The 25511-nt window shown below is 44.4% G+C and overlaps 1 protein-coding gene across 7 annotated transcripts in view; it reads left to right on the top strand.

Annotated features, from left to right (window-relative positions):
• ANKS1A (ankyrin repeat and sterile alpha motif domain containing 1A) overlaps nt 1–25511 on the top strand; it is a 568529-nt gene that overhangs the window by 460951 nt on the left and 82067 nt on the right. For all 7 annotated transcript variants that reach the window (XM_075335878.1, XM_075335880.1, XM_075335884.1 and 4 more), the window contains 2 exons: nt 897–968; nt 1049–1135. In XM_075335878.1, coding sequence (XP_075191993.1) covers nt 897–968; nt 1049–1135 — 159 coding nt within the window. The remainder of the gene's footprint in view (nt 1–896; nt 969–1048; nt 1136–25511) is intronic.

Genomic DNA, 25511 nt, shown 5'->3' on the forward strand with positions numbered 1-25511 from the left:
GTGTGACGTTGCCTTAAGCAACATTGCTAGCAAGTTGTGCCTCAGCAGCGATGTTGCTAGCGATGTTGCTTAGTGTGACGGTACCTTTAGACATAGATTTGCAATATGCACCCAGAACTGCTTGTGGTTCTGGATGCATATTGCACCTGACAGGTTCCCTTTAAGATAGATGTGTGGAGGTAACGATACTTCTCCAACAATATGCAACAAAATCATGGGTTCACATGATATACATACGGTGAACCCTATCTGAAAGTAAATTGTACAGTTAGGCTGTGTGCACAGTGCTTTTTTTATCACATTTTGTGATGCGTTTTTTTAGTGTAGTTTGGTTACAGAACTGCAAGCAAATCCTTATGCCCGCAAAGTAAATGAGAAACCTGAAGTGTACATGTTGTGTTTTATCTTTGCAGATTTAGTGCAGAAAATATCTGCAGCATGTCAATTCTTTCTGAATTTTTGCCTGATTTTTTCATAATTGAAAGCAATGAAAATTGCATGCAGAAAACACATAAAAAATGCTAATTTTTCAGGCTGTTTTTTTCATGCCAAGAGATGCAACCAAATGCTCAATATGTGCACATATCCTTAGACTACTACAGGTTTTGAATTATAAATGCAGACCTACAAGGAAGATACTACTGGACTAAAATAGCCATGTCAGTGGGTCAGAAAAGGGTGGAAAATTAACACATGTAACATCAGTTTTTTCTTTTCTATGTACTTGTACTTTTTTACACTTGTGTGTATATTTTGTTTGTCGTCTTCTAATGCATATCTAATGATTTTTTTATCTATATAAAAGGGATTTTCCAGAAACTAGTTGAGAATCTTGATATCTTTCCCTACAATTTATACTATATGTGAATTTAAGTTAATTACCCGTCTCTTTACAGTATTTAGGATCAATGCTAATTAAAGACCTTCGAGGGACAGAATCCACACAAGATGCTTGTGCTAAAATGAGGGTATGCTTTATTTGAGTATAAAATCCTTCCTTGGTATTACAGAAATGAGTGCTTTACTAATGTAATGAATGTACTTACAGAAGTCCACTGAGAATATGAAGAAAATTCCAAGGATTACCTTGTCCATTAGTTACAAGGGCGTGAAGTTCATTGATGCTTCAAATCAGGTTAGAGAAATAGAAATGTATCTAGCTGCTCGCTTACAAAATAAAAATGTATTTTTTTTATTGTAATCCAAATAATACAATATGTTTGGATCAATATGGATCTTTGTGGTGCATCAGGTGTTTTCACAATGTCAACATAAGATTTGTATAGACTACCTCTAAAAAATCAGTGATTCTGGGCAATTAACCAATTTGTAAATGCATACCTACCAAAAGGAAGTTTATTGAATTATACCCCATCATTAGTTTTTCATTGTTTCTTTAGGCTTTGTATTAGGAATTGACATGTCTACTTCTATTAATCCATGGTTGCAGTATTTCCTAGAAGCTTTTATTAAGTTAACTACTTACAGCAGGATCACAAGCATCATAAGAGGCGGGATTCCGAAAGTTCTGCTCACTAAATTGAGCATTGAATGTAGATATATTTGTCTTTACCTAATATACAGCAAGTGTAATAAGTATTGAACACGTCACCACTATTGACATGAATTTATCATCAGTTGTCAGTAACAGCCCAATCAATCCACACAGGCAAAGATTTCAAACTGTAGATGTCCATCAAAAAATGTATGTGTAATAATGAAAATGACACAAGAAAAAAGTATTGAGCATATGAAGAAAGAGAGGTGCAAAATGCCATGGAAAGTAATGACCCCTGAAATCTACCTGTAATTAGAAAGCAATTTTCCACTTAGTGAAAAATATCAGTTGGTTCAACTGATGGCCTGTAAAAAAAAAACAAAAAAGTGTTTGATTACCAAGGTGCCACACAAGAAACATCTCATGTTGGGTAAAACCAGTGAGCTGTCATCTAAACCTTGGCAACCTTATTGTTGGAAAACAAACTGATGGCATTGGTTACAGAAGAATTTCTAAACTACTTAGGCCCAGTGCGCATTTGCCATTTTTTGACACGGATTTCCTGCGGTTTGGCTGCATGTTTCGCTGCATGTTATGTTCATCGCTGCAGATCTCACCAGCAAAACCTATGGGGAAAAAAAATGCTGTGTGCACTATGCGGATTTTGACAGCTGCATGTTTTGCTGCAAATACAATTGCATGTCACTTCTTTTCCGCACGTCGCTGCGGCATTTCACTCCATTGACTGCAATGTAATCGTGAAATCCCGCAGGGAATAACGCAGGTAGCAAATTCTGGGCGGATCATTGCGTTTTCCTGCGTTATTCCCTGCGGTATTTTACGTTTTCGGGACATAATGTTCATCGCTGCCCTGCAGGGAACTGATTTCATTATGACAGGAAGAGGAAGCTGAGCAGAGAGTAAACACACACGCTTCACAGACACAGACATAGAATACACACATATCACACTCACACACAGACATATAGAATACACATACAAATCAAACGGACATATAGAAAAAAAACACACGGGCTCTGCCGTATTTTTACCATCCAGCCGAGGTAAACACACAGTGGCGGCCCGATTTTCTCAGGCTGGGAAGGACGAGGGCCAAGGTTAATGTCTCCCCCCCCCCCCTCCTCCTGCAGCCGAGAATATCAGCCCGCAGCTGCCCCGGGACTGTTGCATCCATTATGCGGCAGTCCCGGAGTGTCCCGCCTCTTCCAGATTGCCGTGATGCGGTGGCAATCAGGGTAATAATGAGTTAATGGCAGCGGATCGCCGCCACTAAGTCCAGGCTTGATAATGGCAGCGTCTATGAGACAGCTGAAATGATCAACCCGTAAGTAAAGTGAATAAACACACACTGAACATTTTTTTATTTTAAATAAAACACAAAAAAGCCCCTGTTTCACCCATTTATTAACCCCTCCCAAACGCACAGCTCCGGCGTAATCCAGGAGATCCTACGATGCTGGCATCCAGCCGTACGTAACTGACACTGTACAGAATGCAGCCTTGCAACGAGCCTGCAGAGAGGTAACCACAGGTCATTTCCCACGGCCGGTAATGTGAAGACACTACCGCTCGGGAGAAATGCAGCATGTCGATTGTTGATTGATCTGTTCTCTATCTATCCCTCTATCTATTCTATCTATTCTTCTATCTGTTTATTTATCTATTTATATATCTACTATCTATCTCAGAAGGAAATTACTTTTTTTTTTTTTTCTTCAATGTGCTTTATTGCATTGAATGCATTAAAGCACATGTACCAACCCGCACGCAGCAAAGCCGCGAACAATACCGCGGCAAACTGCATGCGGTTTTTGGGTGCGGTTTGCCGCGTTTTTTTTTACCACGGGTGCGGTAATCTTTTAGACCCTGCAGAATTTTCTTAAGAAAATTCCGTTTTCCAGTGCGCACAGGGCCTTAAGGTGCAGTCACACTAAACAACTTACCAGCGATCCCAACAACGATAGGAGGTTGCTGGTGAGATGTCACACTGCGACGCTCCAGCGATCCCACCAGCAACCTGACCTGGCAGGGATCGCTGGAGCGTCGCTACACGAGTTGCTGGTGAGCTCACCAGCAACCAGTGACCAGCCCCCAGCGCCGCGTGGAAGATGCTGCGCTTGGTAACTAAGGTAAATATCGGGTAACCAACCCGATATTTACCTTGGTTACCAGCGCACGCAGCTACACGTGCAGAGAGCAGGGAGCAGCGCACACTGAGCGCTGGCTCCCTGCTCTCCTAGTTACAGCACACATCGGGTTAATTACCCGATGTGTGCTGCAGCTAAATGTGCACAGAGCAGGGAGCAGCGCACACCGGGTGCAGCTGCACAGGGTACATATATAGGGTATAGAGTACAGGGTGCAGCTGCACAGAGCAGGGAGCAGCGCACAACGCTTAGCGCTGGCTCCTTGCTCTCCTAGTTACAGCACACATCGGGTTAATTACCCGATGTGTACTGGAGCTAAATGTGCACAGAGCAGGGAGCAGCGCACAATGCTTAGCGCTGGCTCCCTGCTCTCCTAGCTACAGCACACATCGGGTTAATTAACCCGATGTGTCCTGCAGCTACATGTGCACAGAGCAGGAGCCGGCACTGACAGTGAGAGCGGTGGAGGCTGGTAACAAAGGTAAATATCGGGTAACCAAGGACAGGGCTTCTTGGTTACCCGATGTTTACTGTGGTTACCAGTGTCCGCAGAAGCCGACTCCTGCTGCCTGCACATTTAGTTGTTGCTGTCTCGCTGTCACACACAGCGATCTGTGCTTCACAGCGGGACAGCAACAACTAAAAAATGGCCCAGGACATTCAGCAACAACCAACGACCTCACAGCAGGGGCCAGGTTGTTGCTGGATGTCACACACAGCGACATCACTAGCAACATCGCTGCTACGTCACAAAAGTTGTTCGCTAGCAGCGATGTTGCTAGCGATGTTGCTTAGTGTGACGGGGCCTTTAAGGTTCCAGTAAGCACTATTGGGGTCATAATCCGGAATTGGAAAAAACATAAACCACCTACAATCAGTTGCTCCCTGCAAGATTTCTGACAGAGGAGTGAAAATAATTATCAGAAGAGTTGTCCAACAGAGAGCTGCAGAAAGACCTTCTATCAGTAGGTACAATTGTTATAAACAGAACAATAGGTAATGCACTTAACCTCCATGGCCTTGTATGCATGCTCACCATGTAAGCCTCCAATGCTAAACAAAAAACATGTTGGCAAGGGCATTTAACCGTGCATGTGCGATCACCTCCTGGAGCTTGGCTTACATGACAGCCAAGCCCAGCTCTTACAACCAGGAGCAGTGCCTGTACTCCGCATTCAATATCAATAGCCACATTTAAGAGGCAGGGATGGGGAGTCCGATTGGCATCATCTTGAGGGTCACTCATTGCCATGGCAACCCGAGTTGATCATGATGACCTCCGGGTCAGTCCGTTACGACCAGCCTTTTAAACCAAGGCAGGAGCATGTGCATGGCATTGCATTATAGCAGTGATTAGAGTAATGAAAGTTGAATTCTCATATAGGGTATAAGTAAAAAAAAAAAAGTTTTTAATTTTTTTTTTTTTTTTTTTTTTTAAAAATCAAAGAAAAAATGTTGAAAAAATATTATGCCAATAAATGTGTATATTTATGTAAAAAAATATAAACTAATAAATATTTATCTTTGGTAACCACATCTGAAACAATCCAATCTATAAAATTATCACAGTTTTTTAACCCCTTCAGTGACCACCGTGGGAAAAAAGTGGTATAAAACTATGCTATTTCATCAAATTGCCTCTCTAAAAGTGGCATAAAACGCGATCAAAAAGACCAATGTAAACAAAGTGTTGCTGGAAACATCATCTTGCACTGCAAAAAAACAAGCCATCAAACGGCTCCATCAGCAGAAAATTAAGTTATAGCTCTGAGTATAGTGATGCTAAAATATTTTTTCTTTCTATAAACGTTATTGTGCAAAACCAGAAAAACATAAAAAAAAAATATTAATATGGTATCACTATAATTGTACTGACCCGAAGCTGTCTTATCAATTTTACCATACGCGGAATGGCTTAAAAAGAAAAAAATAGATTCCCAAATTGATTGTTTTTGTTTATTCTTCCAACCAAAATTCAGAATAGAAAGCGATCAAAAACTGTTGTGGCCCAGAAAATAGTAACAATAAAAATGTCAAGTCATCCCGCAAAAACAACCCTCACATGACTCTTTTGGCAGAAATACAGAAAAATTATAGTGCTCAAAATATGGTAATACAAAAACTTTTTTTAGGGGAAAAAAAAAGTTTGTGTGTGATACCAGTCAAAGATAAAAAAAACAATATAAATCTGGTATTGCTATAATCGCACCAACTTGAAGAATAAAGTTGTCTAATTACATATACCTCACAGTGTAAAAAATAAACATTTCTTGACCTGCTGTTGATTTGTTCATAATTCTTCCCAAAGACCGGGCAGACTCACATATAGCATGCTCTCTATGTTGAGTACTTACACCCGGTTTTCCATGTAAATCTCTGAAATATGTGATTCAGACAGAACTCATGAGTAGAGATGAGCAAACCAGTGGAAGTTTGATTCGGCAGGTTCATCCGGACTTTATCTAAGGGCTGCTTCTCACTTGCGAGTTTCTCGCAGTAGAGCAATGCGAGAAAATCTCGCATTGGAATCGGACAAATGTTAGTGAATGATTCAGCTCAAGCGACCCTGGAGGTCCGTGGATTATGCCGGACATGGAGGGCTTTTTGGGGCTTATTAAATTGGTAATGAGGGAATTTGTTTGTGTTTTTTATTTCTAATAAATGATTTTTTCATGTGTGTGTGTGTTTATTTACTGTAATTTACAGATTAATCATGGAAGGTGTCTCATAGACGCCTGACATGATTAATCTAGGATTTAGTGGCAGCTATGGGCTGCCATTAACTCCTTATTACCCCGATTTGCCAACGCACCAGGGTAAATCGGGAAGAGCCGGGTACAGTCCCAGAACTGTCGCATCTAATGTAGGCGGCAATTCTGGGCGGCTGCTGACTGATATTGTTAGGCTGGGGGGCTCCCCATAACGTGGAGCTCCCCATCCTGAGAATACCAGCCTTCAGCCGTATGGCTTTATCTGGCTGGTATTAAAATTGGGGGGGACTGCACGCCATTTTTTTTAATTATTTATTTCACTGCACAGTATAGACCCGCCCACCGGCTGCTGTGATTGGTTGCAGTGAGACACCTGTCACTCAGCGTGGAGGCGTGTCTCACTGCAACCAATCATAGGCGCCTGTGGGCGGGGAAAGCAGGGAATACAAGATTGTTTAATGAGCGGCCGGCTTTTTCAAAATAGTAAAAGCCGCCGCAGCAGTGTGAACGCCATGCAGCGCCGCACCGGGGATCGGTGAGTATGAGAGAGGGCTGCTAACTTCAGTCACTCAGGAGATTAGCGGTCACCGGTGAGTCCTTCACGGGTGACCGCTAATCAGGACGCGGCACACACAGAGCCGCAGCATGACAATGAAGTCGGGTGAAGTTCACCCGAGTTCATTCTGATTGTGCGTCTCTGTCTGTGTCTGCTGTCATCTGCCATTAAGCTCTGCTGCATGGCTGTCTGTGTCTGCTGTCAGCGGCCATGTAGCAGTGCTGAATGGCAGATGACATAGTAAAAAATACGCATTACACACGCATTACACACGCTAGTAAAATCATTAATTTATTAAAAAAAAGCATCGCACTTGCGTTGCACTCGCACCTAACGTGAACTAAAATCAGCCGAGTATTTTTCAGCCCAGTCGGACCGATTTTACTCGCCTAGATGTGTTTCCAGCCTAAAGTTCGGTGTAGGATCCGCACTTCACCTGAAACCCAATGGAAGTCACTAATTGTGCAGTTCGGGTCTCTGCCCAAACATGCAACGAACCAAAAACCGAACCCTTCTAGGGGACGGTGGATGGGGTTTTTCCATTTTTATTTTTGTTGGGGTGCACACTACATCTGATATGGCTGTTGTTACCCCCAGTGTGAGCTGTCCAAACACTGCAAGCGGCTCGCACTGGGCTGAGCACCGAGTGTAACGAAGCACAGCGATATTCGCACGAGTGGTTTGCATACGTAAAGCACGCAAACTCCAAATCTGAACTGTTGTTTTGGTGGGGTTTTTTTTTATATAAAAAGTCTGTGTTTGGTACGAACACTGAACCTAGAGTTCGCCCATCTATACTTTTGACGGAAGATTCACTATAATGTGGCAGATGAAGACACAGTGAACTGTGTCTGACCTATGATTTAGCGGTGTCCTTCTGTGCACCTCTGATAAGCTTGACACCTTTAAACAGAGTAATTGACCGCCTTATTAGTGAATGGATCCATCTGGGACTTTATCGAAATCATGTGTTTCGGATATTTAGATGGAACCCCCAGTGTAATTGCTCAGCGTAGAGCACCTGATACATGTGAACTAATTAAAATCGCTTTGTACCTCAAAATGCCACCAATAAAAGCTTCAACTCAACCCAAAAAAAACACCAAGTCTTTACTTGGCTGCATCACCTGTTAACAGAAATATGGGGGTTGTCCAAGTTATTGGTAGCACAAAGGCTCTGGAAAAGTAGCATGGCTTTCTATTTCCTACTAATAGCCCTTTTGAAAATTAAAAACTGGAGATTACAACATTTTAGTGTAAAAAAATTGTAATTTCTGTATCCCAATGTTAGGCTATGTGCGCACGTTGCGTACTAGCCCTGCAGAAATTTCTGCAGCGATCTGAAGAGCACACGTGCGCTTCAAATCGCTGCAGAAAATGTCCGTAGAGAAAAAAAAAAGCCGATTCCATGCGCTCTGCCTGCAGCTCCTGCCATAGACAGAGCAGGAGCTGCCGGCAAAGCGCACGGAAGAAGTGACATGTCACTTCTTAGAACGCAGCGCTTCGGGCAGTAGCCGAAGCGCTGCGCTCTAAGACGCCACGTGCGCACGGCCCCTGCACAATCTCCATAGACTGTGCAGGGGACGCAGGACGCTTGCAGTTACGCTGTGCTACAAAGCGGAGCGTAACTGCATGTATTTACGCAACATGCGCACATAGCCTTACACATTTCTGTAGATCATTTGTGGGTTTAAAATGCTCACTACACCCCTAAACGAATTCCTCAAGAGGTGTGCTTTGCAAAATGAGGTCATATGTGGGTGGTTTCTGTTGTTATGGCACCATAGCAGCTCTTGCAATGCAATATGGGGCCTGCAATTTTCTATTCTTGTCAAATCTGCACTCAAATAACATTCCTTCCCTTCTAATCCCTGCCATGCACACACAGTAGTTTTCACCACATATGGGGTATCGGCGTACTCAGGAGAAATTGCACAATAAATTGTACAGTGTATTTTCTCCTGATACCTTTGTGGAAATAAAAAAAAAATTGCGGCTAAAGCAACATTTTTGTGGGGAAAATGTGATTTTTAGATTTTTACGGCTCAACGTTTAAAAATCTGTGAAGCACCTGGAGGCTTCAAGGTGCTCACTACATTTCTATTAAATTTTCTTGAGGGGTCTAGTTTCCAGAACAGGACCACGTTTGGGGTGTTTCCACCATTTAGGCACATCAGGGGCTCTGCAAACTCGACATGGCGTTCATTATCTATTTTAGTCAATTTTGCATTCCAAAAGTCAAATGCTGCTTTTTCCTTTCCAAGCTCTGCTGTTTGCCCAAACACTAGCTGGTTTTTTTTTGGTTGTTTTTTTTTTAACCACATATGGGGTATCTGCATACTGGGGAGAAATTGCACAACAAATTCTATTGTGTATTTTCTCTTGTTACCCTTGTGAAAATGAACATTTTGTGGTTAAATGAACACTGGTACAGAAAGCTAAAATTATTATTTCCTTTCTACTTTGCTTTAATTCCCATAAAGCACCTAAACCGGTTAATAAACTTATTGAATACGTTTTAAGCACTTTGAGCGGTGCAGTTTTTAGAATGGTGTCACTTTTCGATATTTTCTGTCACATAAGCCTCTCAAAGTCACTTCAAATGTAATGTGGTTGCTAAAAAAAATAATGTTTTTGTAAATTTTGTTGGAAAAATGAGAAATTACTGATACATTTTTAACCCTTCTAACTTCCTCACAAAAAAATAAAAAAAATCATGAAATGTTAAGTAGATATGTTGTAAATATTAGTTCTTAATTATTTTGTCACTTCACTCTGTAAGGGCGTAAAAATTCAAAGTTTGAAAAATGCAAAATATTTACTGTTTTTTATATTTTCACAAATAAACACAACAAATATTGTCCTGACTTTACCACTATCAGAAAGTGCAATGTATCATGAAAAAACATTTTCATAAACACTGGGATTTTTTTTTTTTATCACATTTGTTGATGTGTTTATGTGCAGATGTGTCACAAAAACTAAATGCTCAAGTTGAGTATTTTCTCTTCGCAGCATTGGTGTAGAAATAAATATGCAGCATTTATTTTCTTTCAGCCTCTTTGCTGCAGATTTCACTCCTTCATTTTCCTGTGTTTTATCTGCCAAAGATACAGAAATGGTTCACATACTCTTAGGGTACCATCTCACTAAACGACGTACCAGCGATTCCGACCACGATATGACCTGGTCAGGATCGCTGGTGCATCACTACATGGTCGCTGGTGAGCTGTCAATCAGGCAGATCTCACCAGTGACCAGCCCCCAGCCACCAGCGACGTGTAGAAGCGATGCTGCGCTTGGTAACTAAGGTAAATATCGGGTAACCAAGCAAAATGCTTCGCTTGGTTACCCGATATTTACCTTGGTTACCAGCGCACACCGCTTAGCGCCTCCTCCTTGTACTCGTAGCCAGACTACACATTGGGTTAATAAGCAAACCACTTTGCTTATTTACCCGATGTATACTCTGGCTACGCGAGCAGGGAGTTGGCACTGGCAGCCTGAGAGCGACGGACGCTAGTAACTAAGGTAAATATCGGGTAACCAAGCAAAGCGCTTTGCTTAGTTACCCGATGTTTACCTTAGTTACGAGCGTCCGCAGCTGTCAGAAGCCGGCTCCCTGCTCCCTGCACATTCAGATCGTTGCTCTCTCGCTGTCAAACACAGCAATGTGTGCTTCATAGCGGGAGAGCAACGTCCAAAAAATGGACCAGCACTGTGTGTAACGAGCAGCGATTTCACAGCAGGGGCTAGGTTGCTGCTCAGTGTCACACACAGCGAGATCGCTAATGAGGTCACTGGTGCGTCACAAAAAGCGTGACTCAGCAGCGATCTCGCTAGCGATCTCGCTATGTGAGAAGTACCCCTTACACAAAATTGTGAAATACTGGGAGAATATAGTCTGATGAGATAAGGCCAAAATTTAACTTTTTGGATGCCATAACACACACACACACACACACACACACACACACACACACACACACACACCATGTTTAGAGACCAAAAGGCACTGCATTTCACTCCAAAAATGCCATACAACAGGGAAGTTTAAGAACATCAAGGTGTGGGTCCGTTTTTTAACATAATGCATTGGCAAACTTCATGTAATTGCAGGAAGGATGAATGGACAATGTAACGAGATTCTTGATAAAAATCTGAGGCTTTCCACCAGGATTATGAAGATGAAACTAGTGTGGACATTTCAGCAAGATAATGATCTCAAACACACAGCCAAGGAAACTCTCCTTTGGTTTCAGAGAAAGAAAATAAGGTTGTTAGAATGGCCCAGCCAATCGCCTTTCCTGAATCTAATAGAAAATTTATGAAACGAACTAAAGCTCAGAGTTCATAATATATGGGAATATGGGCCAAAATCTTACCTGACTGTGGGCGGAGCGATGTAGCATGAAGAGCGGCTGCATGGAGACTGAGTTCCCAGTATCCTGAATCAATCCTGAAAAAATCCTCCTGGTACGCGGTCTCTCCTGTCCCCGGCGGTGGTCTCCTGTGTGGGGGGAATCCCCTGGGCTTCCGAGGAGCAGGCCAGTAAGCTCCGACCTGACGGGGCTACCCTGAAATCATCCAGATGGAGAAACAGATCCTCCTCAGCGTGGATCGGCGGCCATCCTGGGAGCGCACTATGAGGGAGCCTCCGGACACACCAGAGCACTCCCTCTTTCCTCCCTGTGGCTGCAGAGACACAGTGGAGGACCCAACATCACTGCACCAGGCACCGGAGGATGGAGATCACAGCGGTGAGTGCCCTGAAAAACAGGCCCTGCGTCCTCTCCCCAGTCTGTGCCCCACGCTATCGGCCATCTTCTCCTCCCTATCCTGCCCTCTTCTCTCCCTGTGTATGGGATCAAAAACACTTGAGTACAGACCTGGGGTGCGAACCCTGGATAAGTGGGTATGGTCCACTGGGAGCAGGACTGCATTATCTCTAGGGGGATATAGCTGGCTGGTCTGCAACACCTAACAGAGTATTTCTCCCTCCTCTGCTGGATTATAAAAGAGGGGCAGGGACTTTACCCCCTAACGACTTGCTTTGCTGGAATATAGCATTACATGGGGTCTGGGTCCTGGCCTCTATGTTGTGCCCCTGAAACAAAAACTTAGCCCCCCCACCCCCCCTGTCGGCTATTGGGACAGGAACACGGATCCGCTCTTAAAGGGACATTGCTACATCTTAGTTCCATTCCTTTGCAGCATGAGCCATGTGTCCTGCTAAAAATGCCAGAGCAGCCGATAAGTTGAAAGAGTTTGCCAGGGGTGAACCCCCGGACACATCATGGTCCAAAGGCAATTACTCCACCCCAGCTTAGAGTATGGACAGTCGCAGATCTCACCCTCCTGATAGTGGGGAGCAGGGGAGAAGGACCTGACCCTTTAACAAGTCTCTGAACAGCTGCTTCAAGCCATATCTCTATGCAAGGCATAACTATCAGAGGAGGTGCACTCCTGAGATGGGGTTACTTCGGCAATACCTACAGGCTTTGAGGGGCCACATTACAGAGGCCAAGTCCAGGATATTCCACATTGAAGATACAGTAACTCCCATGTCCATTAAACTAACTAAGGTGGCGGGGTCCATTAACGCCTGGAGATAGAAAGCGGGTGACCTTGAAAATAGGATCCACCGCAAGAACATCCGTGTTATAGGTCTCCCGGAGCAGTCGGAGGGCCAGCAACCCGAGCAGTTTCTCAAGGAATGGTCCAAAAACAATCTGGGTAATGACTTTTCCGCAACCTTTGCAGTGGAAAGAGCCCATAGAATTCCCACATGACCTCTACCACCTGGAGCAACCCCTATGACCCTTCTTGGCACGGCTTCCTAACTGCAAGGATAGGGATACAGCTCTGCGTCTGGCCAGGTAGAGGGGCCTGCTCAAGTATGATAATGCTATGATTTCAATCTTTCCTGACTTTTCACTGGATCTTCAGATGCAAAGAGCCTGGTTTCTGTATTTTAAAAAGTCACTTAAGGAGCGTAACATCCTGTACTCAATGGTCTACCCTGCTCATCTCCGCATTATTCTCGAGGGCAAATCATTGTTTTTTTTCCACCCCGGATGAGGCCACTGAGTGGATTCAGTTATACCCAGGATTGTATTTTTCTTCCGTCAATATCTCCGCCTTGAATGGCTATGTTTCTCCGCCAGGACAGGAGACGTAAAGCAAGTTATCCCCTTTGTTGTTTTCTCCTGTCTGTTGTTCTGTTAGGCTACCTGGACAAGGAAGATCTCTGTCACTATGGAGGCTACAACATCTATACCTAACACTGATTACAGTGGTGGTATCCCCTTGGCGGTTTGAACTAGGGGGCACTGGACATTGCTCTTACTTTTCTGCTCTTATATTCAAATGTTTGATGCAGTGCTGGTTTAATTTGCTTTTTTTTTTTTTTTGCTTCTCTTTTGCCGGTGACCGTGGCACTAACTCCTTTCCTTTGCAGGATATGGTTTAGAGGTGGAAACACTGTAGCACTACTTGCCATGCAGCTGCGGATTTTTAGGTGGGGGATGGTGGTCATGGTGAAGGGCCTGGTTCAGACTACTTATACTTTACATAGACCATGATGGGTTCTGATTAGAGTTGAGCGCGGTTCTAGGTTCGAGGTTCTCCAGTTCTAGGCTCGAGTGATTTTGGGGGCTGTTCGAGATCGAACTAGAACTCGAGCTTTCTGCAAAAGCTCGATAGTTCTAGATACGTTCGAGAACGGTTCTAGCAGCAAAAAGCAGGGCTTTTTACAGCTACAGTGTGCAGGAGCCATCGCTGGCAGCCTGCCAGAAGCTGGTAATCAAGATAAACATCGGGTATCCAACCAAAGCGCTTTGGATAGTAACCCGATGTTTATCCTGGTTAGGTGCAGGAAGCCCACACTTCCCCGCTCAGCTCACTCCGCCCCCTCCTGCACGCCGCATGTACACACACACACACACACACACACACACACACACACACACACACACATGGTCCCGCTCGGCTTACCTGCGGTGATGAAGTCCCGCCATCCCGACCTCAGCGCTGTCACTGTCCTCTATGGCCGCCGCTTGTCACATCACCTTCTCTCGCTTCCGACCCGAGACTGACTAGCGGTGACGTCACGGGCCTCTCACGATACTTGGTGTGAAGGCGGCGGTCATTGAACTCAGTGACAGGGGCTGTCAGTGTGCTGGAGATCAGCGCAGGTAAAGTACCTCGCTGACAGCAGCACTTGTCATCCCCTGCAGTGACCTGGGCTGACCCATTGATGTTAGCTCAGGTCACTGCACTGCTCTCCCAGCCAATGGGGAACATCCTGCTCTTCATTGACTGGGACAGTGTGGATCGTCATGGCAACCCCTTGGATTACACCAGACCTGGATTTGTTTTTCTTTCTAATAAATTGGTTAAAGAGGGAATGTTTTGGGGAGTGTTTTTTCAAATAAAAATGTGTTTGTTGTCTATTTTTTTTTATTACTGACTGGGTTGGTGATGTCGGGTATCTGATAGATGCCTGACCTCACCAGCCCCAGGGCTTGATGCCAGGTGACATTACACATCTGGTATTAACCCCATATATTACCCCGTTTGCCACCGCACCAGGGCGCGGGATGAGCTGGGGCGAAGCACCAGGATTGGCGCATCTAATGGATGCGCCACTTCTGGGGCGGCTGCGGCCTGCTATTTTTAGGCTGGGGAGAGTCCAATAACCATGGACCTCCTTAGTCTGAGAATATCAGACCCCAGCTGTCTGCTTTACCTTGGCTGGTGATCCAATTTTGGGGGGACCCCTACGTTTTTTTTTTTTTTTAATTATTTATTTAATTTAAAATAACAGCGTGGGGTGCTCTCAGTTTTGGATTACCAGCCAAGGTGAGGTTGCCAGCTGTGGTCTGCAGGCTGCAGCCGTCTGCTTTACCCTAGCTGGCTACAAAACTAGGGGGAACCCTACGTCATTTTTTTTTTTTTTCATTTTTTTGGCTAAATACAAAGCTAAGCACCCCTTAGTGCCACATGAAAGGCACCAAAGGGTGCAAAATTACAAAATGCAGGAGAGTGGGACATTGTGTCTTTCTGCCATTATAATGACAGAAAAGACTGATATGAAGTGCACAAGCACAAGAAAATCACCAGAGCGCTCTACGCTGTGAAAAGCAGTAGAAAATGGCACTGGAGTGAACATGTGACCGCCTCATGTAGGATGAAGCTATGGATCCTGGGTAAATTTATGCATTTACCCTCATTCAGTTTTTTTGCAGTACACAAAAAAACGGAAGGCACACGGATGACAAACAGATGACATACGGACCGTCTACGGAACGGAAACTGATGCCACACGGATGCACCCCTGAAAAAAAATGGACTGTTTTTTGCAGACCACAAAAATGGATCGGTCGTGTTAATGTAGCCTTATTCTGATCTGCCGTTTATACACAGCAGGCAGAAATAAGTGAATAACGCCCCCCAGCGTCAGAAAATCTCCGGGGTTTCAGGGCTAGCTGAGACCCTGGAGATCATGATTCAGGACGGTTTTTCCGGTCCCCGCTCACGTGATCACAGGTATACACCGTACACCGATGATCACGTTACAGTAAATGACAGCGCCGGTAAAAAATTATTTATCTCCCATCTGGCATGAACAAACACTTCTCCTCCACTTCTTTTCCACTTCTTTTCCACTTCTTCTCCACTTTTTCTCCACTTTTTCTCCACTTTTTCTCCACTTTTTCTCCACTTTTTTCTCCACTTTTTCTCCACTTTTTCTCCGTTCTTTTTCTCCGTTCTTTTTCTCCGTTTTTTTCTCCGTTCTTTTTCTCCATTCTTTTTCTCCGTTCTTTTTCTCCGTTCTTTTTCTCCGTTCTTTTTCTCCGGTCGGTCTACCCATTAGCTCTGCCATGCATAGTGTAGCTCTACACCTACTGCACATGTTACTTTATGATTGACATCTCTTTCGTACCAGAGCTGTCTAAGCCTACTCTGACCCCATATTTGTCATTACTATATTGTCCTTGTACTGTATTATGACATTTGTATCATGTGTTTCATTTCTTGCTGTGTTGCAATTTTTTTGGCTGCATCCCAATTGTACCTCTACATTGTTCGAGTTTGTTATTGTTCTCTCACTCTTATGTGATACTGATTATTGTCATTTTTCATGATTACATGCAGATAAGTCCAATCTGACGAAGGCTCAGGCCGAAACGTCATTTGTAACTTGTTTTGGGCAAAAACATATATGCTTATGATAAAAAAAAATTTCTTATTACGGACCAATAAAGTGATTTTGCATTACTATCCGTTGTGACTTACTGACTTAGTCTGGGAGATTTAGAGTGCCGAGGTTACGCACTAATTTTATCTATTATTACCTCTGAGCACCTATATACCAGTGAGCAGAGCTTCCTCTACAGTAGTTCTCCTGATTAGGCATGCCCTTACCTCATGAGCAGGGCATTGCAGCTTTGGTAGCAACCATTACGACATGGACTCTGCTGCTGTGGACCCGGGGAGAGTGAGTGCAGATTCATTGCACCCACACTCCTCACATGAAGGGTCCGCACTCCTAGAAAATGGGGGATACGTTCCCTGAGTGTCTCCCCCCCCATATTCTAGACGGTCCAGAGTCATCGTGGGACCCCTTTATTTTTTTTCTTACAATAAATTGGTGAAAGAGGAAATGTTTTGGGGACTGTTTTTTCAAATAAATTTCTTTTGTCGATTTTTTTTTTTTGTTTTTGTTAGTACTGACAGTTTATGATGTTGGGTATCTAATAGACGCCATGACATCACAAACTGCTGGGCTTGATCTCAGGTGACTTTACAGCTAGTATCAACCCGATTTATTACCCCGTTTGCCACTGCACCAGGGCACGGGATGAGCTGGGGTGAAGCGCCAGGATTGGCGCATCTAGTGGATGCGCCACGCCTGGGGTGCCTGCGGCCTGCTATTTTTAGGCTGTGAAGGCCCAATAACTATGGACCTTCCCACCCTGAGAATACCAGACCACAGCTGTCCGCTTTACCTTGGCTGGTGATCCAATTTGGAGGGGACCCTACTTTTTTTGTGTAATTATTAATATTTATAAAATAATTATAAGAAAAGAGCCTGGGGGGACCTCCACATTGGATCCCCAACCACGGTAAAGCTGTCAGCTGTGGTTTTCAGGCTACAGCCGTCTGCTTTACCCTAGCTGGCTATCAAAAATGGGGGGACCCAACGTCATTTTTTTTTTTAACTATTTTTTAAATAGAAAAAATTAATGGGCTTCCCTGTATTTTGATTGCCAACCAAGGTAACGACAGGCAGATGGGTGTGGCAACCCATAGCTGTCTGCTTTATCTGCGCTGAGAATCAAAAATACCGCGGAGCGCTATGTCATTTTTTTTAAAGATTTATTTTTACAGCACTGTGATGTCCAGCAATCAAAATACAGGGAAGCCCATTTTGTTTTTAGTTATTTAAATAAATAATTAAAAAAAATATATATGGGCTCCCGCTGCATTTTTTGTATTGCTAGCTAAGGGTAATCCAAGCAGCTACTGGCTGCTAACCCCCACTGCTTGGTGTTACCTTCACTGGCAATGGAAAATCCAGTGAAGTATTTTTTAATTTTTTGGCCAAAAAACTACAAAAAAAGGACGTGAGCTTCGCCATATTTTTGTATGCTAGCCAGGTATAGCAGGCAGGTGCTGGAAGAGTTGGATACAGCGCCAGAAGATGGCGCTTCTATGAAAGTGCCATTTTCTGAGGCGGCTGCAGACTGCAATTCGCAGCAGTGGGGCCCAGAAAGCTCAGGCCAACCTGTGCTGCGTATTCCAATCCCCAGCTGCCTAGATGTACCTGGCTGGACACAAAAATGGAGCGAAGCCTACGTTATTTGTTTTCTAATTATTTCATGAAATTCATGAAATAATAAAAAAAAGGGCTTCCCTTTATTTTTGGTTCCCAGCCGGGTACAAATAGGCAACTGGGGGTTGGGGGCAGCCGTACCTGCCTGCTGTACCTGGCTAGCATACAAAAATATGGCGAAGCCCACATAATTTTTTCAGCAAAAAACTTCTGCATACAGTCCTAGATGGAGTATGCTGAGTATGCTGAGCCTTGTAGTTCTGCAGCTGCTGTGTGTCTGTATGGAGAAGAGCAGACAGCAGCTGCAGAACTACAAGGCTCAGCATACTCCATCCAGGACTGTATGCAGACGTTTTTTGCCCACCAAAAAAATGACGTGGGCTTCGCCATATTTTTGTATGCTAGCCAGGTACAGCATGCAGCTACGGGCTGCCTCCAACCCCCAGTTGCCTATTTGTACCCGGCTGGGAACCAAAAATATAGGGAAGCCCTTTTTTTTTTTAATAATTTCACTTATTTCATGAAATAATTAGAAAACAAATGACGTGGGCTTCGCCCTATTTTTGTGTCCAGCCGGGTACAACTAGGCAGCTGGGGATTGGAATCCGCAGCACAGGTTAGCCCGAGGTTTCTGGGCGCCTCTGCTGCGAATTTCAGTCCGCAGCCGTCCCAGAAAATGGCGCTCTCATAGAAGCGCCATCATCTGGCGCTGTATCCAACTCTTCCAACAGCCTTGGAGCCGGGTGGCTTGTTGGGTAATCATGAGTTAATACTGGCTTTGTTTTACTAGCCAGTATTAAGCCAGAGATTCTTAATGTCAGGCACGTTTGACCCGGCCATTAAGAATCTCCAATAAAGGGTTAAAAAAAAGAAACCACACAGAGAAAAAATACTTTAATAGAAATAAATACACAGACACATTAGAGACTCCATCTTTATTACCCCCTGTCAGCCCAATAAATCCCCAATAAACCAGCGCTGATAAGAGGTTTTTAATAGAGGCTTAAATTATAAGCAGCAATTTCAGCGTTCCAAGTGCCTTTAAATGAATTTGAAGAAATTGCACTTAAGGATTGTAGTGAGGATTGTAGTGAGGATGAGGTGCCCCAGACCATTACTTGATGGGCTGGGGCACCTCATCCTCACTACAATCCTCACTAGTGTAGTAGTAGTGACGATTGTAGTGAGGATGAGGTGCACCAGCTCATCATGGGCTGGGGCACCTCATCCTCACTACAATCCTCACTAGTGTAGTAGTAGTGACGATTGTAGTGAGGATGAGGTGCACCAGCCCATCATGGGCTGGGGCACCTCATCCTCACTACAATCCTCACTACAATCGGGAAGCAGCGTGCAGCCTTCACTCCGTGAGTGATCAGTGCTGCTAGCGGTAACAGCGGTAACGCTGACAGACGCGTTACCATAGCAACGGTGCTCCCGGAGCCGCGGTTAGCACTGACGTCACCGCTAACTGCGTTGCTATGGCAACGGTGATCTCCGTTAATGACCGGCTGTGTCAGCCGGTCCCTAACGGAACGGGGAGTCGACCGTGTGCTAGAGCATATCGCCGGTACACGGCGATACACAAATGTGCACCGTGTACCGGAGAGATGCACTCGCAGGTCCTACATGACGTGTCATAGTCATGTGACCAGTCTGTAGCCAATGAGATAATAGCCACGTGACTGGTCACATGGCTATTTTGTCGTCACAATAGGTCCTGCTTCTCTGCTGGCAGTGCCGGTCACCGGGAGGATTCAGCGATCATCGGATGGAATAGCGGCAGGAGACAGAGTGCAGGAGGGATCGCGGGGACCGGTAAGTGTTATGGCAATGTTTATTAACTGTTTGTGTACATTTATCATGCATTTTTATGTGTTTGTGATTGCCTCCCATTATAGCCTATTGGTTCTAGTTCGGTTCGTCGAACGTTCAACGAACCGAACTCGAACGGGACCCCCGTTCGGCGAACCGACCTCGAGCCGAACCGCGACCGGTTTGCTCATCTCTAGTTCTGATATTAGGTGCTTGGTATGGAATATACTGTACAGGGCCTCAAATCTTCAAGTAAGCAGGCTTAAAGTCTTCTCACAGCTCAGGGGGTACAAACCCCATTTAGTGGCAATAGTAGAAACACATTTAACGAGAGACACCGCTAAATATGTACAAAAGCCGGGGGTGCAGTGGTCCATACACGCTTTCCATATGAGTTACTCCCGGGGGGTTGCCTATTATTACATAAATCTCTATGTTTGGACCTTCGGACCACCCGAAGGGCAGATTTGTCTTTGTACACACTGTCATTAATTCCCAAGAATGTTATCTCCATTTATAGCCTTCCCCCTCCCAGCTTAGCAATTATTAAAGGGGTGGTCAGCTTTGTGCTAAATTATCCAGACGCCCATGTGCTGTGTATGGGGGATTTTAATCTGGTCATGGATAATGGTTTAGTTAGATTTTGTATGGACAATGTCCCCACTGAGATACCCTCACCCCCCCACTGCATTTTCAGTCTACATGCATGGTAACGGTTGGCTGGACCTGTGGAGATTACGTCATCCGGATGTGCGTGAATACAACTATCACTCCTTCATTAAACATACTCTTTCTCAACTGGACTTTATACGCCGCTCAAAAAATTAAAGGGAACACTTAACTAACCGAATATAACTCCGAGTTAATCAAATTTCTTTGAAATCAAACACTACCAGGAACTTCTGTTACTACCCCTGCTAGAGGTTCTCATGTAGACTCCTGCCAGACTCCTTTTATGATGCCAACATTATAGTACTTGTAAAAGAGGGGAAAGACCCCCCCCCCTCCCCGGAGTGTTGGCCTTATCATCCCATTTCCTTAGTTAAATTGGACTACAAAATTTTCACTAAGATTCTGGCATCTAGACTGAACTCTATAATTTTAGATATTAATCCAGATCAAACTGGCTTTAGGCCAGGGAAGAATACTTCTATTAATATTAGATGTGTTCTGTCTGTTGTCCAATACAGTACCACTGTGATGAACAACGAATGGTCCTTGGCTTCGCTGGATGCGGTCAAGGCATTTGATTCTCTGGACTAGAACTTCCCGATGGCCTATCTTCAGAACTTCACTTTGGTCCCCGATTCTGTGCTTGGATCTGAATGCTATATCTGGCTCCCAAGGCCAGGATGGTGGTTAATGGGATCTCATCTGAACTTTCTCATTAGAAAGGGGGACCCGCCAGGGGTGTCCCCTGTCCCCGGCCCTCTTTGCCATAGTCATTGCAGCTTTAGCAATTAAAGGAAACCAATCACCAGGATTTTTATATGTAACCTAAAGCCAGTGCTACACTGGCACTATCAGGCTGATTCTCTACATACCTGTAGTGGTCAGCTTGGATATATAGGTTTTGAAATCCAAGAAAGTAAAGTTTATAAAATCATCAACTTCTTAAATGACAGCAGCTGAGGATCAGATATCTGGGGGGTATTCATAGTTATCCCCTCCCCCTGTTAGAATTAGCATAAGTATTATTCAATTGATTTACTTTTACTTACAGGACCTGTGGTGAGGTCATACCCATGTGACCAGCTGGTATCAGCTTTGTTGGCTGAGGCCCCACCCCTTCTGGTCATATGGTATGACCTCAGCACAGGTCCTGCAAATAAAAGTAAATTGTATTATACATGCTAATTCTAACAGGGGGAGGGGATAATTATAAATACCCCCATATAGTATCTGATTCCTCAGCTGCTGTCCCTCAAGAAGCTGATGATTTGATAAACTTTACTTTCTTGGATTTCAAAACCTATATATCTGAGCTGACCACTAAAGGTATGTAGAGAATCAGCCTGATAGTGCCAGTATAGCACTGGCTTTAGGTTATATAAGAAAATCCTGGTGATTGGTTCCCTTTAAGATACGTTCTGACAGACTGGTCAAAGGCATCCAGATTGCTGACCTGGTTTACACAATCGGTCTGTGCACAGATGATATGATTATATTTATGGATGATGTGGAGCGGTCACTGCCTCGGGTTGTCGATGTTCTAGATGACTTTACTAAGTACTCTAGATTAGGTATAAATTGTGATAAAATCCAATCTGATGTCCCTCTCCCATGGTCCCACACCCCATTTAGAGGCTTTATCCCCTCTGCGTTTAGTCTGTAGTTTTAAATATTTGTAGCTATAGCATCAAGGTCACTTCGCTCTGGGGGTCACTTCGCTCTGAAAGGGTGCTAGCACTACTTAGGGGGGTTGTAGGTTGGTGTACAGCCGGAGCCGTGTTTAAGTTCGTGACGCCACCCACGGGACGTGGTGAAGGTGTAGACACCACCGCTGCAGTTACGGGGCACCCGGGGGAGATGTTTATGCAGCAAGATGTTAACCCCTCCATGGGCAGGATGATGGCCCCGGTGCCCGTTGGGGAGATTAGCCGGGCAGTGCAGGGCGGCGCGCTGCCGGATGGCACTGTTGTACTCACAGTTATTGACACACACAAGTCTTTGGTAAACAAAGTTGATGGTGGTCGGTGCCCGCAGCCGGCTGCGTCTGGTCCCCCACCCGGTTCGGTGGTCTTGGCCTTTCTCCTGCACCGTGTTGTGAATGTGTACAGTCATGGCCAAAAGTTTTGAGAATGCTACAAATATTAATTTTTACAAAGTCTACTGCTTAAGTTTTTCTAATGGCAATTTGCATATACTCCAGAATGTCATAAAGAGTGATCAGCTTAACAGCAATTACTTGCAAAGTCAATATTGGCTAAGAAAATGAACTTTAACCCCCAAAACACATTTCAACAGCATTGCATTCCTGCCTTAAAAGGAGCAGCTAACATTGTTTTATTGATTGTTCCATTAACACAGGTGTGGGTGTTGATGAGGACAGGGCTGGCGATCAATCAGTCATGATTAAGTAAGAATGACACCACTGGACACTTTAAAAGGAGGCTGGTGCTTGGTATCATTATTTCTCTTCAGTTAACCATGGTTATCTCTAAGGAAACACATGCAGCCATCATTGCTCTGCACAAAAATGGCCTAACAGGGAAGAGTATCGCAGCTACAAAGATTGCACCTCAGTCAACAATCTATCGCATCATCAAGACCTTCAAGGAGAGAGCTTCCATTGTTGCCAAAAAGGCTCCAGGGTGCCCAAGAAGGACCAGCAAACGCCAGGACCGTATCTTAAAACTGTTTCAGCTGCGAGATCGGACTACCAGCAGTGCCGAGCTAGCTCAGCAATGGCAGCAGGCTGGTGTGAGTGCTTCTGCACACACTGTGAGGCGGAGACTCTTTGAGCAAGGCCTGGTTTCAAGGAGAGCAGCAAAGAAGCCACTTCTCTCCAGAAAAAACATCAGGGACTGACTGATATTCTGCAAAAGGTACAGGGAGTGGACTGCTGAGGACTGGGGTAAAGTCATTTTCTCAGATGAATCCCCTTTTCGATTGTTTGGGACATCTGGAAAACAGCTTATTAGGAGAAGAAGAGGTGAGCGCTACCACCAGTCTTGTCTCATGCCAACTGTTAAGCATCCTGAAACGATTCATGTGTGGGGTTGCTTCTCAGCCAAGGGAATTGGCTCACTCACACTCAGTCTTGCCTAAAAACACAGCCATGAATAAAGAATGGTACCAGAATGTCCTCCAAGAGCAACTTCTCCCAACTATCCAAGAGCAGTTTGGCGCCCAACAATGCCTTTTCCAGCATGATGGAGCACCTTGCCATAAAGCAAAGGTGATCACTAAATGGCTCATGGAACAAAACATAGAGATTTTGGGTCCATGGCCTGGAAACTCCCCAGATCTTAATCCCATTGAGAACTTGTGGGCAATCATCAAGAGACGGGTGGACAAACAAAAACCAACAAATTCAGGCAAAATGCAAGCATTGTTTATGCAAGAATGGACAGCTATCAGTCAGGATTTGGTCCAGAAGTTGATTGAGAGCATGCCAGGGAGAATTGCAGAGGTCCTGAAGAAGGGTCAACACTGCAAATATTGACTTACTGCATTAACTCATTCTAACTGTCAATATAACCTTTTGGTACTCATAATATGATTGCAATTATATTTCTGTATGTGATGTAAACATCAGACAAACACAATTAAAAACCAGAGGGCAACAGATGATGTGAAAAAAATAATTTTGGTGTCATTCTCAAAACGTTTGGCCATGACTGTAGACTGCCTGTGCTTCAGCAACGGGAGTCCGCTCCCCGGCTTTGTGTTTGTTGGAGAAGCCCATTTGCCCGCAGACGCTGGCCCGTGGGATCTCTCTGCCTGTGCGGTGGCTTTCTATCCCCCTCAGTGGGCTGTTGTCTTCAGTCGGGACTTGGGTGGGAAAGGACCTATAGTCCAGACTGCAATCAGTAGATTTGACTCTGTCCAGTGGCTTCTGGACCTCGTTCAGGGTCTGAGTATCCCCCTTGTGCTCCCGTTTCCGAGTCGGTTCGTCGGGTCGGTAGCGGCGGGCCACTACCATGTCCCAGTCCACCACTGTTCCACCGAGCCGTCTTCCCGGCTCCTGCAGGCTAGGCCACCGTCTACCTGGCTAGTCCAGGGCGTATGCGTATATATATATATATATATATATATATATTATATAATGTGTGTGTATATACAGTACAGACCAAAAGTTTGGACACACCTTCTCATCTCTAGAACAACTGTTAAGAGGAGACTTTGTGCAGCAGGCCTTCATGGTAAAATAGCTTCTAGGAAACCACTGCTAAGGACAGGCAACAAGCAGAAGAGACTTGTTTGGGCTTAAGAACACAAGGAATGGACATTAGACCAGTGGAAATTTGTGCTTTGGTCTGAGGAGTCCAAATTTGAGATCTTTGGATCCAACCACCGTGTCTTTGTAGAAAAGGTGAACGGATGGACTCTACATGGCTGGTTCCCACCGTGAAGCATGGAGGAGGAGGTGTGATGGTGTGGGGGTGCTTTGACACTGTTGGGGATTTATTCAAAATTGAAGGCACACAGAACCAGCATGCCTACCACAGCATCTTGCAGCGGCGTGCTATTCCATGCGGTTTGCGTTTAGTTGGACCTTCATGTATTTTTCAACAGGACAATGACCCCAAACACACCTCCAGGCTATTTGACTAAGAAGGAGAGTGATGGGGTGCTACGCCAGATGACCTGGTCTCCACACTCGCCAGACCTGAACCCAATCGAGATGGTTTGGGGTGAGCTGGACCACAGAGTAAAGGCAAAAGGGCCAACAAATGCTCTGGGAACTCCTTCAAGACCGTTGGAAAACCATTTCCTGTGACTACCTCTTGAAGCTCATCAAGAGAATGCCAAGAGTGTGCAAAGTAGTAATGAAAGCAAAAGGTGGCTACTTTGAAGAACCTAGAATATGACATGTTTTCAGTTGTTTCACACTTTTTCAAGTATTGCATTCCACATGTTTTAATTCATAGTTTTGATGCCTTCAATGTGAATCTACAATTTTCAGAGTCCTGAAAATAAAGAAAACTCTTTGAATGAGAAGGTGTGTCCAAACTTTTGGTGTGTGTGTGTGTGTATATATGTATATATGTGTATGTATATGTATATGTATGTATATATATATATAATTTGTATATATATATATATATATATATATATATATATATATATATATATATATATAAATATAATACACTGTATTATTCGGACTATAAGACGCCCCGGACTATAAGACGCACCCTGGTTTTAGAGGAGGAAAAAATAGAAAACAAAATTAAAGTAAAAGAATGTGGTCATG

This window comes from Anomaloglossus baeobatrachus, chromosome 2 (genome assembly GCF_048569485.1).
Source record: "Anomaloglossus baeobatrachus isolate aAnoBae1 chromosome 2, aAnoBae1.hap1, whole genome shotgun sequence".
Taxonomy (NCBI): domain Eukaryota; kingdom Metazoa; phylum Chordata; class Amphibia; order Anura; family Aromobatidae; genus Anomaloglossus; species Anomaloglossus baeobatrachus.